At 40.7% G+C, this 16,381-nt stretch overlaps 1 protein-coding gene across 1 annotated transcript; it reads left to right on the top strand.

The window, feature by feature from the left end:
- Positions 1-1,219: 1,219 nt before the first annotated feature.
- Positions 1,220-11,591, top strand: LOC116523006 (apoptosis regulator BAX-like). Its single transcript, XM_032238150.1, has 6 exons — positions 1,220-1,297; positions 2,512-2,566; positions 3,985-4,182; positions 5,969-6,101; positions 8,464-8,556; positions 11,400-11,591. The coding sequence occupies exons 1-6, from the start codon at positions 1,234-1,236 to the stop codon at positions 11,433-11,435; spliced, it is 579 nt and encodes a 192-aa protein (XP_032094041.1). The 5' UTR covers positions 1,220-1,233; the 3' UTR covers positions 11,436-11,591.
- The last annotated feature ends 4,790 nt before the right edge of the window (positions 11,592-16,381 follow it).

Here is a 16,381-nt window from a genome sequence, read left to right as displayed (position 1 = left end):
GGTGCATAGGATTGTTCTTGGGCTGAATTCAAAAACTACAGTTTGCCATAAAGGAGTGTATCTCTATGTAGAGAAAAGTAAAGTCCTACACTTAGGTAAAAAAGTACGCATATAAACTGAGTGAAATCAGGCTTAATAACAGTGACTGTGAGAGGGATCTTGGAGTCTTAGTGGAGAACCAGCTAAATATGAGCCAGCAGTGTAGCCAAAAAAGCCAATGCATTTCTAAATTGCATTAATAAAGGGATATAATCAAGATCATGTGAGGTACTAATACCACTCTATAAAGCCCTAATAAGGCCACACCTAGAGTACTGCATCCAGTTTGGTCACTACACTATAAAAAAGATGAGATTCTAGAAAAAGTGCAAAGAGGATGATTAGGGGACTGGAGACTAAAACATATGAAGAACAGTTGCAGGAACTGGGCATGGCTAGTCTAGGGAAGAGAAGGACCAGGGGAGACATGGTAGCAGTCTTCCAATATTTGAGGGGCTGTCATGGTCAAGCTACTTTCCAAAGCACCTGAAGGGCAGACAAGGAATAATGGATGGAAACTGACCAAGGAGAGATTCAACCCAGAAATAAGTAGGAATTTTCTGACAGTGAGAACAATCAACTAATGGAACAGCAGTTGCCTTTGGAAGTTGTGGGAGCTTCATCACTTGAGACTTTCAAGAAGAGATTGGACTGCCATTTGACAGAAATGGTGTAGGGTCTTCTGCTTGACTGGGTGGGGGTGGGGGTGGACTACTAGATGACCTATAAAGTCCCTTCCAACTCTGTTAATCTGTTAATCTCAGCAATTTGAAAAGATGGGGACTCCAACTCCCAGAGTTCCTCAGACAGGAGAGGAATTCTGGGAGTTGGAGTCCACACCTCTTAAAATTGCTAAGATTGAGAAGCATTACCACAAAGTACCCTTTTCTCATTGTGGATTTTGGAGGGCACATAACGACATTCACAAACCACAATTAAGCCTATGATGGCTTAAGCAAGGCGTGATCCAAGCTTCAGGTGCAAACCTCGCGCCTCCTCAGAAGTTAAATGCAGGCGTGTGTGTGCGTGCAGTTAAGTTAAGAACCACATCCGACTTTTTGCAATTCTTCCACATTTCGGGAACGGAGTGGAAATCCCCTCAGGGGAAACGCCTTTAATTGGCTCCCTTTCATTTTCACCGGCAGAGGAAGTTACCCTACAAAGGGAGCCGATCGTCATCGTCTGGAATTCGACATGGCTGCTGAGGGAAGCGGGAGGAACCGGCCAATGGCCTCAGTTACAACTCCCGGGGAATCGAGTAAGAAAGTTGGGCAAAAGAGCAGCCGATTTATGCCCCCAGTGGAGAATGGGAGGGAACGAAGGATGGAGTTGGAAGTTCCGGATTCCGAGGCTTTTTCAGCCAGCTTCACCCCTCGGTACAGGCAGAGGGGGGTTCGAACATAGGCGGTCCGTGCTGCTGCTTCAGACTTTATGGTGCTGCACTCAGATAAATTGAGAAAAATAGTTAATTTAACCAGGGATCGGCGCATCGGGCAACCACAGTCAGCGTATTCAACGAGTATACATAATCCCGGGCTATAGGATTCCACTGGGGAATGGAACGTGCTTCTAACACAGTTTCTCAACCTTGGTGACCTTGGTGCTGGGGGATTGTGGGAGTTGAAGTCCACAGGACTTAAAGTCACCAAGGTTGAGAAACACTGTTCTAACACAACATGTACAGGTAGACTTCAGTTTATCACAGTTCGTTTAGTGGCCGTTCAAACTTACAACAGCCCTAAAAAAAAAAGTAAGCTATGGCCCTTTTTGAAGCATCCCCATGATCATGTGATCAAAATGCAGATGCTTGGCAACTGGTTCATGACCACTGCTGTGTCCCGAGATCATGTGATCTCACCTTTTGCAACCTTTTGACAAGCAAAATCAGTTGGGAGGCCAGATTCACAACCATGTTACTAACTGCAGTGATTCCCTTAACAACTGTGGAAAGGTCATAAAATGGGGCAAACCTCACTTAACAAATGTGTCACTTAAAACAGAAATTTTGGGCAAAATTGTGGTCGTAAGTTGAGGGCTACCTGTACTTTAAACAGGATATGTGAACAGTTCAGCGTTAAATGTGTAATCCATGCATTATTTAAGGAGGGAAGACTCCTTATACAGGTTCTTTAGTCAGTCAGTCCAAATGCTCTTGTGGTTCCTTAAAATAGGAACTAAACAATTTCTTGGCTAAGTCCACACAACAGCTAACCCCTGAATTTGGACTGAGAAATCTTAATTACTATGTACATGTAACCATCCATCTTTTCCCCAATAAGATATTTCTTAATATGAGTGTCAGATTCACCAGCCTAGGAAGACAGCTTCTCCAGAGGGAACTTGCTGTCTATTTTCCTTAAATTCTCAGTAAACCAGAAGCCAATTTAGCAAGTTTGCAGGAGAATGAATTAGAGATCAGTCCGACACAAATGGAAGGTAAACAACTGAAATCTTTTCTCTCTTTCTCCCAAGGACTTTCTGGCAGCATTTCATATATCCTTCGAATTGGGAAAGCCTTGTTGTTGGGGTAGGCAAGAATTTGTTTGTTTGTTTGTTTATAATGTTTATATAGCTGCTCATCTCATAACCGGTTCCACCACAAAACCGCGGATGACAAAATCGCGGTCGACGAAAGCGCGCATTTGACGTCATCACAGCGCGACGAAAACATCACGCTGTGATCGAAAAATGTAAAAATAAAGCGAAAACCTTACCCTAACCCCCCCAAACCTAACCCTAAACCTAACCCTAACCCTAACCCTTAACCTAACCCTAAATCTAACCCTAAACCTAACCGTTAACGTAACACTAAACCTAACGCTAACCCTTAACCTAACGCTAAACGTAACCCTAACGCTCTAAACCTAACCCTAACCCTTAACCTAACCCTAACCCTAACCCTAAACCTAACCTTTACCTTTATGTGAATCGGCTTGCTTTAATTTAATTTTTATTTCAATTTTTAATTTTTTTCATCGCGTTGTGATGACGTCAAATGCGCACTTTCGTCAATCGCGCTTTTGTGGACCGCGGTTTTGACGGGTCACGCTCATAACCAACTTCAAGCAGCTCCCATATAGAATGAGAAGAGAATTCTTTATTGGCCAAGTGTGATTGGATATACAAGAAATTTGTCTTTGGTGTATATGCTCTCAGTGCACATAAGGAGAATAAAATACAGTCATCAAGAATAAAAAGATACAACACTTAGTAATAGTCAAGGTTACTAATTATCAAAATGTATTAGGAAACAATTAAAAACAATATAAATTGAAGGATACAAGCAACATGGTTATAGTAATGTTGGAAGAGATAGATAGTACTAAGGAAGAGAAAAAGAATAGCAAATAGAAATAGTAAATTATTTCACAGTGTTGTGGGAAATAGTTGTTAAGCAGAATGATGGCATTCAGGGAAAAACTCTCCTTTTGTCTAGTTGTTCTGGTGAACAATGACCTTATGACCTTACAAGTGACATGATGAGTACATTTTGAGCATAAATGAATGTTCTCCGAGCTTTCTCTTACTTGTATAGAGCGGAGTCCAGATGTGCTGAATTTGGGCCTCACAGAAGGTCCAACTGCAGGGTAAATTGATTTGTGGGGGAGAGGTTTCAGAGAACTGTCCTCCTAGAAGTTGTTGTGGGGAAAAGAGAAGGAAGGAGTATTGTGTATCTTCTTCACCACCTTGAATCACTCATAAAGTAATAAAGGGAAGATCAAAAACATCAAATGAACTCATTCAAGAGCATCACTTTGTCAGTAAAGCTGCTCTGTGCTTTTTAAGGAGTCTTTTCACTGCTCCTTCTTAGCATCTCTGCCGGTGATCTTGAATCTCCCATCCAGAGCCCAGTGATGGTAAGCAATGTAGGAGAGTGCTAAATCTCCATCTTCTTCAAGTGCCAGGCTCAGATGCCACATCTGTTCATGCCTTTTTCTCTGGCAGATTGATTAAGACTCTCGCGCAGCGATTTGAAGCTTGCTTTCCCCACCTGGCCTCCTTGGATCAGCTTGGTGGAGACAGCTTGCCGGAGGAGCAAGCAAGTGGGGAAGACGATGAGCCAGATGCTGCCCAGGTGTATTCATTGCAAGAGCACATGCTCCGCATATTACAGGAACTCAGAAGTAATGCAGATATCACCAGGTAGGAAGATACAAACCAATTGGACCCAGCCCACATATGTGGGCTACTCTGATTCCCCCTTTGGGGAGAAGACCAATTTCCAATGAACCTCTGATTGGTTGCCTTTTATTTGTTTGCTTATTAAATTTATATGTCTCCATGTCACTATTGAGGGATTTTGAACAACTAACATCATAAAGAAGAGCAACAAAGATGATAAGGGGGATGGAGGTTAAACCATACAATAAATGGCTAAAGGAACTAGATATGTTTAGCCTAAGCAAGAGAAGGCTTAGGGGTAACACGATAGCTGTCTTCAAATACATAAAAGGCTCTCACAGGGAAGGGGGGGGGTTGATTTATTTTCCATAGCACCTGAGGGCAAGGTAAGAGGCAGCTAGTCAGAGGGTGATCCTGGAGCTAAGGAGAAACTTCCTGAAAGTGAGAGCAATTAATAAATGAAACAGTTGTGGGAATTCCATAGCCCCCACCATCTTTGATGGTTTTCAAGAAAAGATTGGACAATCATTTGGGATGGCATAAGGACTGCTGCTTTGGCCAGAGGGTTGGATGAAAAGATCTCTTAAGGTCCTTCAGCCCTATGATTCTATCATCCTAGTAACCACTTCCAATGTGGGAATCACTTCCATTAGGGCTCCAAGGTCAATTGGCAGAGCCAGGTTTTCAGGCCCTTTTGGAAAGCAGTGGTGAAATTCAAATTTTTTTACTACCAGTTCTATGGGTGTGGCTTGGTGGGCATGGCTTGATGGGCATGGCAAGAGAAGGATAGTGCAAAATCTCCATTCCCACCCTACTCTGGGGCCAGCCAGAGGTGGCCGGTTCTCTGAACTACTCAAAATTTCCGCTACCGGTTCTCCAGAACCTGGATTAGGGGTAAATCTTACCCCAAGGGGCATATTGTTCCACAGGAATCACAGTAGAAAAGGCTATTCTGGACTCTGACTGCCAAAATTCCTTGGCCAATAGGATCCTTCTGCTGGAGTGAATGGAGCAGCCAATCCCACTGAAGTGAGGTTAACACTATCCTTGTGTAGTGTTTGTTACTTGCCTAAAAAAGCATATTCTGGATTATTACCACAGATGAATATATCCAGTCTATTTCATGAGTGTATTTTCAGCTGTATTTGATGATACAGTTCCTAATAAGATGAAAAAATAAGCTGCATATGGAATATAGTGGGACATCTTACCAGTTCTGATATAAGATGCACCAGCTGCTTCTGGTAAAAGGTAGTGAGATTCAAATTGTTTCTATTGCTTCTAGTAAAATACATTTTCCTGCCCTGGGCTTCTAATGATATTCAGGGTCCATGAAAGCTTTTTTAAAATTTTAAATGAAACCTGATTTGACCTGTTGTATCTGCTACTTTTTACATGATTTTGCTTTATTTTCCAAAATTATCTTTTTATTGTACAGGTAGTCCTCAACTTATAACAGTTTGTTTAGTGACCATTTGAAATTGCAGTGGCACCGAAAAAAGTGACTTGTGACTATTTATGATCGCCATAGCAAATTTATGACGGTTGCAGTGTCCCCGGGGCTCATGGGATCCCCTTTCACCACCTACTGACAAGCAAAGTCAATGGAGAAGCCAGATTCACTTAACAACCGTGTTAGTAATTTAATAACTGTAGTGATTCACTTAACAAATGTGGCAAGAAAAGTCATAAAATGGAGCAAAACTCACCACAAATTTCTCACTTAGCAACATAAATTCTTGGCTCAATTGTGGTTGTAAGTTGAGGACTACCTGTACTGCCCGGAGATGTCCTTTTTCTATTGCAGAATGGCAAAAAGCATCAGCAGTGAAAATCCACTCCGCAGTCTGGCCGAAGTATCAGAGGAGATGTTTGCTACTGGAGTCAACTGGGGGCGGATTGTTGTCTTCTTCTACTTTACATACGAAGTTTTCAGAGAGGTAGAAACCTGAAGGCATAATGTCTGTTGTCGCAACATCCTCAAGAAGGGGACAGGAAAAGCAATATAGGCTGAAATCAGTAGGGTTATAGTAAGACCCATATACCGTATTTTTCAGAGTATAAGACGCATGTTTTCTCTCCCTAAAAGGGGGTGAAAATTTGGGTGTGTCTTATATACCAAATGTTGCTGAAGCCCTGCCCACCCACCAGCTCCCACCCTTCCGTTTTAGTTCCAGGCTGCAGGAATCGCCACAGCACATTGCCACCAATCGCTGCCTCCGGGTGTCTCATTTTCGGCCTCCACGTGTTGCATTTTCAGCCTCTGCACACTCTGTTTTAGATCCATTCCGGGCTGTGGGGATCGTCACAGTGCATCGCCACTGATCACCGCCTCCGCACGTCATGTTTTCAGCCTCCACACATCCCAATTTTGGCTTCCGCGCATTGTGCTTTTAGGAGGTTCCAGGCAGCAGGAATCGGTGGCGGCTCGTGCTGAATCAGGCTGCGATAATGTGCTGAAGCTGACCAGACTGTTTGCTATTTGCTGCAAGGATGCTAGCCAAATGAGTACCAATGGATGCTGGTAGGCATTGGCAGAATTTTTTTTCTTGTTTTGCTCCCCAAAAACTAATATGCATCTTATACTCCGGAGCGTCTTATCCTCTGGAACGTCTTATACTCTGAAAAATATAGTGATCAGTGCCTGCATAAGGCAAGGTTGCTTTGGAATGGAGAGACTTTTTGGGGGAGGACAGTCTTAAAACTTTTAAGTGGGCTGAATAGGAGAGCAACCTATCACATGGATGCAGGTGGCAGGGTTGGGAGAAAGGAAAATTGGGAGTTATTTTTGTATTTTAAACGTTATTTTAAGGAAACAGCATTATTTTATTTTATTTTTCTACCCCGGAATGATAGGTTTGATGTAGCTTTTTAGCAGATATGGTGAGGACTACTCACTGTGCTACAGAAAAGCAACTTGGCAAACACATAAGCCCTTTTGCCATAAATTACTCTCCCTTGCCTGAAAGAGAGGTTTTATAAGGATGAAGCTTCTCTTAATTAAAATCTTTCATCTCTCCTTATTGGTAATCTTCTCATCTTGCTTGCATGCCTCACTAAGAGATAATATAGTTCTTACTTATTATTTCTGGGTCAGATATTCTGTTTACCATGTTTGATAGCTATGATTTGACTTTGGCTAGTTCACCTTATTCATGGCATGGTGTGCTAGCAAAATCCAAATTACTGGCTAGTTTTTAATTAAGGAACCATTAGTTTTCCAGGGAAAAGGGTAGTTGGGTGGTCTTTATTCATTACTAGTCATGACATCAAAACGATGACATGTAAATCACCATCCTGCAAATGATGCAATTGTAGGCTTCCATCATGATATTTAAAGGGCCATCTGTTTTGAGGTGTTTGATGACACACATTATGTTATTTTCCCTTCTACAAATGCCAAATGACTCTCTACATTTCTTTTATACCAACAAGCCAATGGAGAGTTAAAAAGAAATAATATGGGGAAAAGGGTAGTCTTTCTATCTCCTATCCACATTCACAGTTATGTCAGAGTTTGTTGCAAAAATTAAATCACAGGCAGAGGAGAGAACAGTTTTGTTTCAATTCAGAGTTGCAGACAAGCCCAGACTTCTTACTTAAGTTTCTGTTTCCAAATAAGCCTCATTGGATGACCTGTTACCATGCCTATTCATTGGCTGACCTTGTTACCATGTCTCTGCCAGTTCATGAATATTCTGATAATTTATTCTGGTCAAGCCGTTGTATACCCATTTTAAAGGAAAAACAAACAGAAAGGATACCTGAGCCTTTTTGTTTTTGTTTTGCCTGGGATGCTTTGTATGTTTGAAACCTCTGCAAGATTTAAGGTGCCTGCCTGTTTTGTCTTATGGATTGTGTTCTTCAGATCTTTCAGGTGCAATTCACCTCTGTTTTCACTCATCCCATTTATCCTTCACTTTTTGCCCACCTATTTAGGAAAGAAATAGGCCCCTAAATCACTAAGTAAATCTGTTGATTTACTTCTGAATTAATACGTGCATACAGTTGATTCCTTTGAAATGTCCATGATTACTGCAAATTAGGAAGTCCAAATTTATTGATCACCAGGTTGAAATGAGCTAGTGAATTCACAAACCTTGGAGAACATTCTATTGAACTTTTGACAAGTAGATTTAATTCATAGCCAAGAAACTCCTAATCTGTGAATCTGATTTTTCTAGCCATTCTTTCCCAATTTCTCTCTCCTCAATATTTTGAGTAAAAAAGATCACCAAAACTTATAAATTTTAGGTTCTGTTTTGAATCATTTTTTGTGTTTCTTCTTTTCAACACCCACAGTCTGCCTCCAGTTTATTCAGAGATGTGATGGACTGGGCCATGAGGTTTTTAAGGGACCGGCTGGCTCTCTGGATTGAACAGCAAGGTGGCTGGGTGAGTGGCATGGTTGAGGATCCTTTGAGGATCTCTTATAGCCAAGATTTGAAAAGATATTATTAAAAATGTAGACTTAAGTTGGCTGTAGAACACATGCACTAAAAACCTGGTTCAGGTATTGGACCTCAAGATGCATCAACCCCAATTAGTATGAATCAGGGGTGAAATGCTCTGAAGTCTGCTACTGATTCACTTTGCGCAGGCACTAAGAAGCCTTTTCTGAGTCTGCAAAGGTAAGTAGAACAGGGGAGGAACAGCGGTGCCGCACAATTAATATTCGCTAGATAGCAGGATTTCCTGCTTTCTAGCGAATATAAAAGCAGGATTTCCTGCTTTTTAGTGAATATAAATTGTGCGGCACAGCTGATCATCAGAACTTTTTTTCCACTTTTTAAAGCATTTTTTAACTACCAGTTCGGGAGAAAAAAAAGTTCCAAAGATCATGCGGCACAGCTGATTATTGCACAGCTGATGATCTGGATTTTTTTTTACCATTTTTTTACTACCAGTTCGGGTGAACCAATAGCATTTTTACTACTGGTTCGGTGAACCGGTAGTATTTCACCGCTGGTATGAATCCTCACTAATAGGCATTATCCTCTAGCAATATCTGGAAAGCCACAGCAGCTCCAGAAGATCCCACGACCTAGAAGAGTTCGGCTCCTGATCAGAAAAAGTAGAGCAACCTTAAACAAAGGTGCAATGCTGTTTCATTCATTTTACCCGAATGTGTTGTGGGATCCCAAGAATTGTGCTTTGTTCACTAAGCTATGATGCACAACCTGGCTAGTGTAGCTGACCCTTGGGCTCATAAGAACCAAATCCTCTTAGCTGATCTTCCTTTTTAATAATTGTATTTGCGTGGGTTTTTTTTAATTCTCTGTTGAATGATTGGAAAATTCATAGTTCATAGTCTTGAAACTGTTTGGCGCTGGTTCTTCCCAAGAAGTCCAACAGGGGGCAGACACACCATGTCAAGCTAAACCCAACTTAAAAGTGTTATTGAATTAAACCTGACTCCAGGCAGCTGCATGGTTTGTGGAAAGTGTCGTCCAGTTCAAAAGAATATAGGAATATAGTTTCCTGAAGAATTTGTGTTCCATGAAGCCAGTTTGTGCACCCCAAAACTGGGCTCTGAATCCTAAAAACTACCGGTTGTCTTTTAAAGAAATGTTGCTAGTCCCTAAGACAGTAAAAGCCAATTGGATGAATTATCTAAAAGTAGGAATTAGTAATAAGATTTTTTTGTGGGGGTCCATGTGATTCTATAGCTACTTAGGAAAGCGGGGGAAAATAAAATAGGCATACAATTTAATTTTTCTTTAGAATTTAGGAAAAAAAGAATTCATCTTTTTTTTAAAAAAATAGCTTGATTTTTAAACAAAAATTACTACTTTGTTAGTGATCCAAAACTCAACTGTAAAGAGATGCAACACATTTTCTTCCAAATGGTAAAATGTTAATACAGATTTTTAAAGATACTGTTAATTTAATGTTTATGCAGTAGATTCATATATTACGCTGCTACATTTTCCTGTTTCACTAGAGAGTTTGCTGCGCAAGGAATCCCCAAATCCTTGTATGGATACTTCCAAAATTTGCTACTGAGGTTTTGTTATGAATGTGACATGGGAAAAAGTGTGAAATTGAAAATGTGTCTGGAAAGTAATTATATCAAGTAGTTATATTTTTTAACTCATGTTGTTATAAATGACAACAGTCCAACATTTTTTTCCTGGTCTTGCTCACATCTTTTTGAATGTGAGTTTGGACACATACCCCCCATCATTGGAAGCTGCAATGCTATCTTCATTCTGAGATAAAGGTTGTTCCTATTCCCTCCCATGCAATGCAGGTAGTGCACAACTGACAGCCATTCGTTGTTGCAACTACTCAAGTAACTTATGACCAGTCCTCACAGGTTACGACCATTGCAGGATCCCTAAAGACACATGATCAAAATTTGGGTGCTTGGCAATGTATTTATACTAGTTGCAGTATAATTGCCATTTGCAACCTTCCAATGAGCAAAGTCCATGGGAGAGGCCAGATATGTGAAATGACTGCTTGATTCACATTACACCTGCAGTCACTCACTTAACAACCACCTTACTTTGCAATGGAAATTCTGGTCTCAGTTTTGGTTGTATATCGAGGACTACCATATCCCACCAAATATGACTCATTTATATGTGTGTCCCTGGTGCCTATTGCTCCCCCTGAGTAGGTCAAGAATGAGAAGCATTTACAGACCATATAAACCATACAGATCTGACTGGAGATGCTCTTGAATTAATCTACCACTTGTCAACATCCTCCCTTCTCCCTCTCTTTTTCTCCTTATTGTAGCAGGGAGAAAACAGCTCTGTTTGCTGCCTGCCAGCCAGCTGGTCATGGGGTAAAAATGGGTTGAGTTCCCTACACTTGCAAGAGCTACACTTTTTGTAGCCTCGAAATTACAGGTTGCCAACCCACAAATTAGGATAAATTTTACCGCAGGCTACATTGAGAGCCATGTCAGGCATTGCAAAAGTGTTATTGAACTATTTCATGTCCCAACTTTTTTCCTTAATTCTACAAAACAGTATTTAAATGATAGCACAGATGCAATTTTTCCTAAGCGATGAGGTAAAAAAAAACGCCCCCCAAATGTGATGATACTTTTCTGCTGTGAAAAGTTGCAGAGGTGAAACTGCAAAGGTTATAGAACAAACAATAGAAACTCTGTGGCAACAAAATATGGCTTGAGAAACATTTGTTGACTTTTCCTCTTGCCAGGTTAAATATTTTTGCTACCTTTAGCATTCAAAATGTTTCCATTCTTTCTTTTTTCTTTTCAGAATGGTCTACTAAATTTTTTCCCATCATCGCAGTAGAAATCTAGAGAGATTGGTATTTCTCATTCCTGCTGTGTGGAAGTATAAGAAAATTATTGATTCCTCTTGGGAAACCTTGGATTTCATCCTGACCAAAAATAATAATAAAATGAAACTGTTGCTTGCTTACTTTCCTTGTGAGTCACTACAAGACAGACTTCAGTTGAAGACAGGATATTTCAAAAACTGTCATGTCAGAAAACTTGCTGGAATATCTGTGGCCTGTAAATATAGGTAGTCCTTGACTTACAACAGTTCATTTAGCAACTGTTCAAAGTTACAATAGCACTGGAAAAAAGTGACATGACTGTTTTTTCACACTTAATGACTGTTGCAGCATCTCCCTAGTCACGCGATCAAAATTCAGGCACTTGGCAACTGATTCATATTTATGACAGTTGCAGTGTCACAGAATTATGCGATCCATTTTTGCGACCTCTTGACAAGTAAAGTCAAAGGGGCGAGCCAGATTCACTTAACAACTGTGTGACTACCTTAACAATTGCCGTGATTCACTTAAGAACTGTAGCAAGAAAGGTCGTAAAATGGGGCAAAACTCATTTAACAAATGTTACACTTAGCAACAGAAATTGGGAGTTCAAGTGTGATTGTAAGTCAAGGACTACCTGAATTTTCCTCCTTGTTTTTTATATATAAATTTTTATTAGACAGTTTTAAAGAGAGCACAAAGATAATACTAATGAATACAGAGTAAAAATATAAAGGTAAAGATTTTTTGACTTGTGTCTGACTCTAGGGGGCAGTGCTTGTCTCTGTTTTTTAGCCAAGGGAACCAGCATTTTGCCCGAAGACACTTCCATGGCCATGTGGCCAGCATGACTATGTGCCGAGTGCATGGAGCACTGTTACCTTCCACTTATTTATTTCTCTACATTTTGCAGGCTTTCGAACTCTAGGTGGGCAGGAGATGGGTAATAATGGAAGCTCACCCCATCAGACATGCTGAGATCTCGAACTCGGTCTTTCCCCTTTCCAGCTGACAAGATCAGTGTCGAGGAGCGAGGAGCCGAGGTGGCGCAGTGGTTAAATGCAGCACTGCAGGCTACTTCAGCTGACTGCAGTTCTGCAGTTCTGTGGTTCAAATCTCACCGACTCAGGGTTGACTCAGCCTTCCATCCTTCTGAGGTGGGTAAAATAAGGACCCAGACTGTGGGGGCAATATGCTGACTCTGTAAACCGCTTAGAGAGGGCTGAAAGCCCTATGAAGTGGTATATAAGTCTAACTGCTATTGCTATTTAGCTGCTGAGCCATCACGCCCCATGAATACAGAATAAAGAGAACAAAGAATGTGAAAGTGAAAAACAAAAGTACAGAAAGAAAGAAATAATAGCAATTGAAAGAAGAAACTTCTAATTTCATAGAATCATAGAATAAGGGGGCTAGAAGGGATCCTGGAGGTCTTCTACTCCAACCTCCTGCCCAAAGTCTTGATATCATCTCAGACAAATGGTTGTCCAGTCTTTCATGAAAACACCCAGTGATGGAGCACCCAAAACTCCATGAGGCAAACTATTGCTTAATAGTTCTTACTATCAGGAAATTCCTCCTTATTTCCAGGTTGAATCTCCTTATGATGAGCTTCCACGCTTTGCTTCTTATCCTGCCCTCAGGTGCTTTGGAGGATAAATTGATGCCTTCTTTCCTTTGGCAGCCCTACACGTATTGGAAGACTGCTGTTGACTATTCACTAAGCAACAAAGAAAAGCTATATCCTATGTACATTCAGTCTTCTTAAACATTGCTATTTTGCACACTCTAGGCATTTGATTGTTTTCCGTTCTGTATTGAGCAGCGTATCCTGAGATTTAAGTGATAGCATTATTTTACTTCACTTATGCTTCTTTACAATTAAGACTTGTTGGGAAGAGGCCAACAAGATTAATTTTACAGGCCAGGTGCTTCCCACCTGATACAGAACCTGAAAGACTTCAAGCCTCAAATCTAATTATTGATTCCTTGAACTTCAGTGGCCAGAAGATGTGTCAAGACAGATGGTTTGAATGAAGAGTAATCTGGGCAATGCAAAGATCCAGCCCTCCACTCCCATTTGGTTTACCTTGCTGATAAACTAGCTCTGACCATTGTTCCGTATCCTGCCATAATTAATTTATGGCCTATGCTCTTCCCTATTTTCTCCATGCTGTCTTTCTGAATATCCTCTAAGAGATTCTGTATGCTAGTCTTCAATTGGAAGAGACATCAGAATTCTGGATGTGAACAATGCCACAATTGGAATTAAAGTGGATCTCACTTGGGAGAAGATACACTGATGCTACTTCCACAACACCTTAGCCAACTTACGGCTCACTGTTTTCTTGGTCACTATCTTTTCTCTGCATGGGTGGGGCCCCCCTGGTTGAGTAGAAAGTAGTAAAAATATACCAAAGAGCTGTGTAAGAAAGGCTTATCTGGCATAATTTCAATGACTTCAATAAGATGAAAAGTTCTGCAGTCAGCTACAGAATATAAACAAAGATTTATAGCAAATCTTCACCTTTCACCAAAATGATTAGCAACTAAAACACAAGGTCCAAGCTGGTAACTGGTCTCCTTTGGCTGAGTTTGCATATCCTGCTTACAACACCCGATCAGTTTACACAAGGTTTATTCAACCTAATTTTTTGAATCATGAAACGCCTGGCATTTAAGTCCTTGCAAGAGGCTTAGCTAAAATGTGGCTTGTTGATTTTTGTTTCAGGATATTCCGTAAACATAATTTGTCTTCTCCTTTAAAAACTAGTTTAAGGAAAAGAGAAAGCTGTCTTTATTATCTGAAGAAGCTGCCTTTTTTCCCCAACAAATAGACTTCTAAGATCTTTAGGACATGCAAAGATAGACATAAAGGCGGTGGAAAGACCTCGTATCTCTCTTCAGTGCCACCAGTTGGCTCAGCAAATCCATTGGCTGAATGTGCCATTTGCAATCCGCGAAAGCCAAACTGCTGTCAGCTGAGTTTTTTTCATTGCCACCCTCAGCAAAATAGCCGGTCCTTGGAGATTAAAACCAAAAGGGTGGGGAGATAACGGGTTGCAACTCAAAACGATGTCATCGGTTAAGAAGTCTAATTAAGGCCATAGAGGCCTAACCACGAGAGTGAAAAACTCTTAATTCAGCAAGCTGCAGGGCCATTAGTGGCTTTTAATTACCAATTAATAACTTCCACGCCTTGGGCCCCAGGTTTTGGCCTTTGCTGACGGATCAATTTATAGACAGAAAGGGTTAATATGTACACATGTCTGCTGAGGGTGGGAGGAGGAGGAGAAATTACATTCCCTCAAGGGTCAATGTGCATCCAACTTGGTGTGGCCAACTCACTGCAGAACAGTTTTCCACAGGATAAGACTTGCGCTTGTATTGAAGAAATAACTGAACATAATCATTAAAGAAAGGATGCCAAAGGAGGGACAAAGTGAAATGTGAATGACAAAAATTAAAATATTTTTAAAATTATTTTAAATAATTAAATTGAATTGTTGAATTGTCCCACAGCGAGTTGTCCTATGGCAAGTTGGCTGTGGTGATTTGGCCGCAGTGAATTGGCCATGGTGAGTTGACTGTCCCATACTGTTGTTAAGGGCTTCTCCTCCAGTCTCCTGTAGTTTCCCAGGCTCTGGAAATTAAATGGAGACTAGCTACTGATGGAGAGCAGGCTGATACAGGATCTTAGGGAGAGGCACTAATTGAAGACGGAGCTGGTTTCCTCAAATGTGTTGACGCCAGTTAATCTAGTCCGAACAAGTTTCCCGATTGAATGGGAGGACGGAGAGTTTTGCACGTAGATCTTCTTAGCCCCCCCCTCATTTTACAGCTCTGCTTGATGCTGACTCATGGTGATGAAACACCACAGCTTCATGTCCAGCACAACATGCAAAGCCTATCAGAAAAACAACATGGATTCAAAGTAGAACCGTATAAGAAAGGAAAGATAATAAAGAAAAATAGCAAGTAGTGGAAAAAAAATTTAAACAAGTGGCTTCTGATCTTCAACGCTTATAAACACATTTATGTTTTGTCCCCCCCTCTCTCTAAAGATGTGTCATAATTTTCTCCTTTCCATAAGCTGTCCTTTCTAACCTTCAAACCCATAAGTCACAAGTTATTTTTTCTCTTTTTAAGCAAAACAAAAAAAAATGTAGTTTTTGATCTTTTTCTAATCCAGTGTTTTTCAACCTCAGCAAAGGACTCTCATGCTGGCTGGGGAATTCTGGGAGTTGAAGTCCCCATCACTTAATGTTGCTGAACTTAAGAAACATTCCAACAAGTAATTTTTGTCATCAAAAACAACATGGATTCTTTTGGGATTTTAAAAGACAGAAATTTTTTTGGGGGGTGTCAACAGGGAAAGGGGGATAAATGAGAAGGTGGGCCTGGGTGGATGTTAGTTACAAGATTCTGGGACTTTTTCTAAAATAGGGGGAAAGTTTCATGGCAAGGCAGTTCAACTATGCAGTATTGTTGATGGTGGCTAAGTTTCAGTAACATGCTATGGTTTGTTGAGCAAATCCCAGTGACTGGGTCTAAGCCAGAAACACTACAAAACATATTATGATTTTACATGAATGATGGTAATAATGGTTGATAATAATGATGATATTATTCATTCAGCTGTGTCCGACTCTTGGCCGATTCAATGAGCCCTGTCTTTCCATGTCTTCTGAGCTTGCACTAACTTGGCTGGTCACCATGGTTGATGGTGTCCATCCACTGTGTTCTTTGGCAGCCTGGTTTCCTTTTACTCCTAACTCTTGCAAGCATAATTGCTTTCTCAAATGAATTCTTCCCATAACAGCCAAAATAAGTGAGATGCACGTGGTTGGTAAGTACAGGAAGTCCTCAACTTACAAACCTACACAAGATGGGAATTTCCATTGCTGAGCAAGGCAGTTATTAAATGACTTTGCACTCAATTTTACCTCTTTTGTCA

This window comes from Thamnophis elegans, chromosome Z, assembly GCF_009769535.1.
Source record: "Thamnophis elegans isolate rThaEle1 chromosome Z, rThaEle1.pri, whole genome shotgun sequence".
NCBI lineage: Eukaryota > Metazoa > Chordata > Lepidosauria > Squamata > Colubridae > Thamnophis > Thamnophis elegans.
This window is presented reverse-complemented; position numbering and strand designations above follow the sequence as displayed.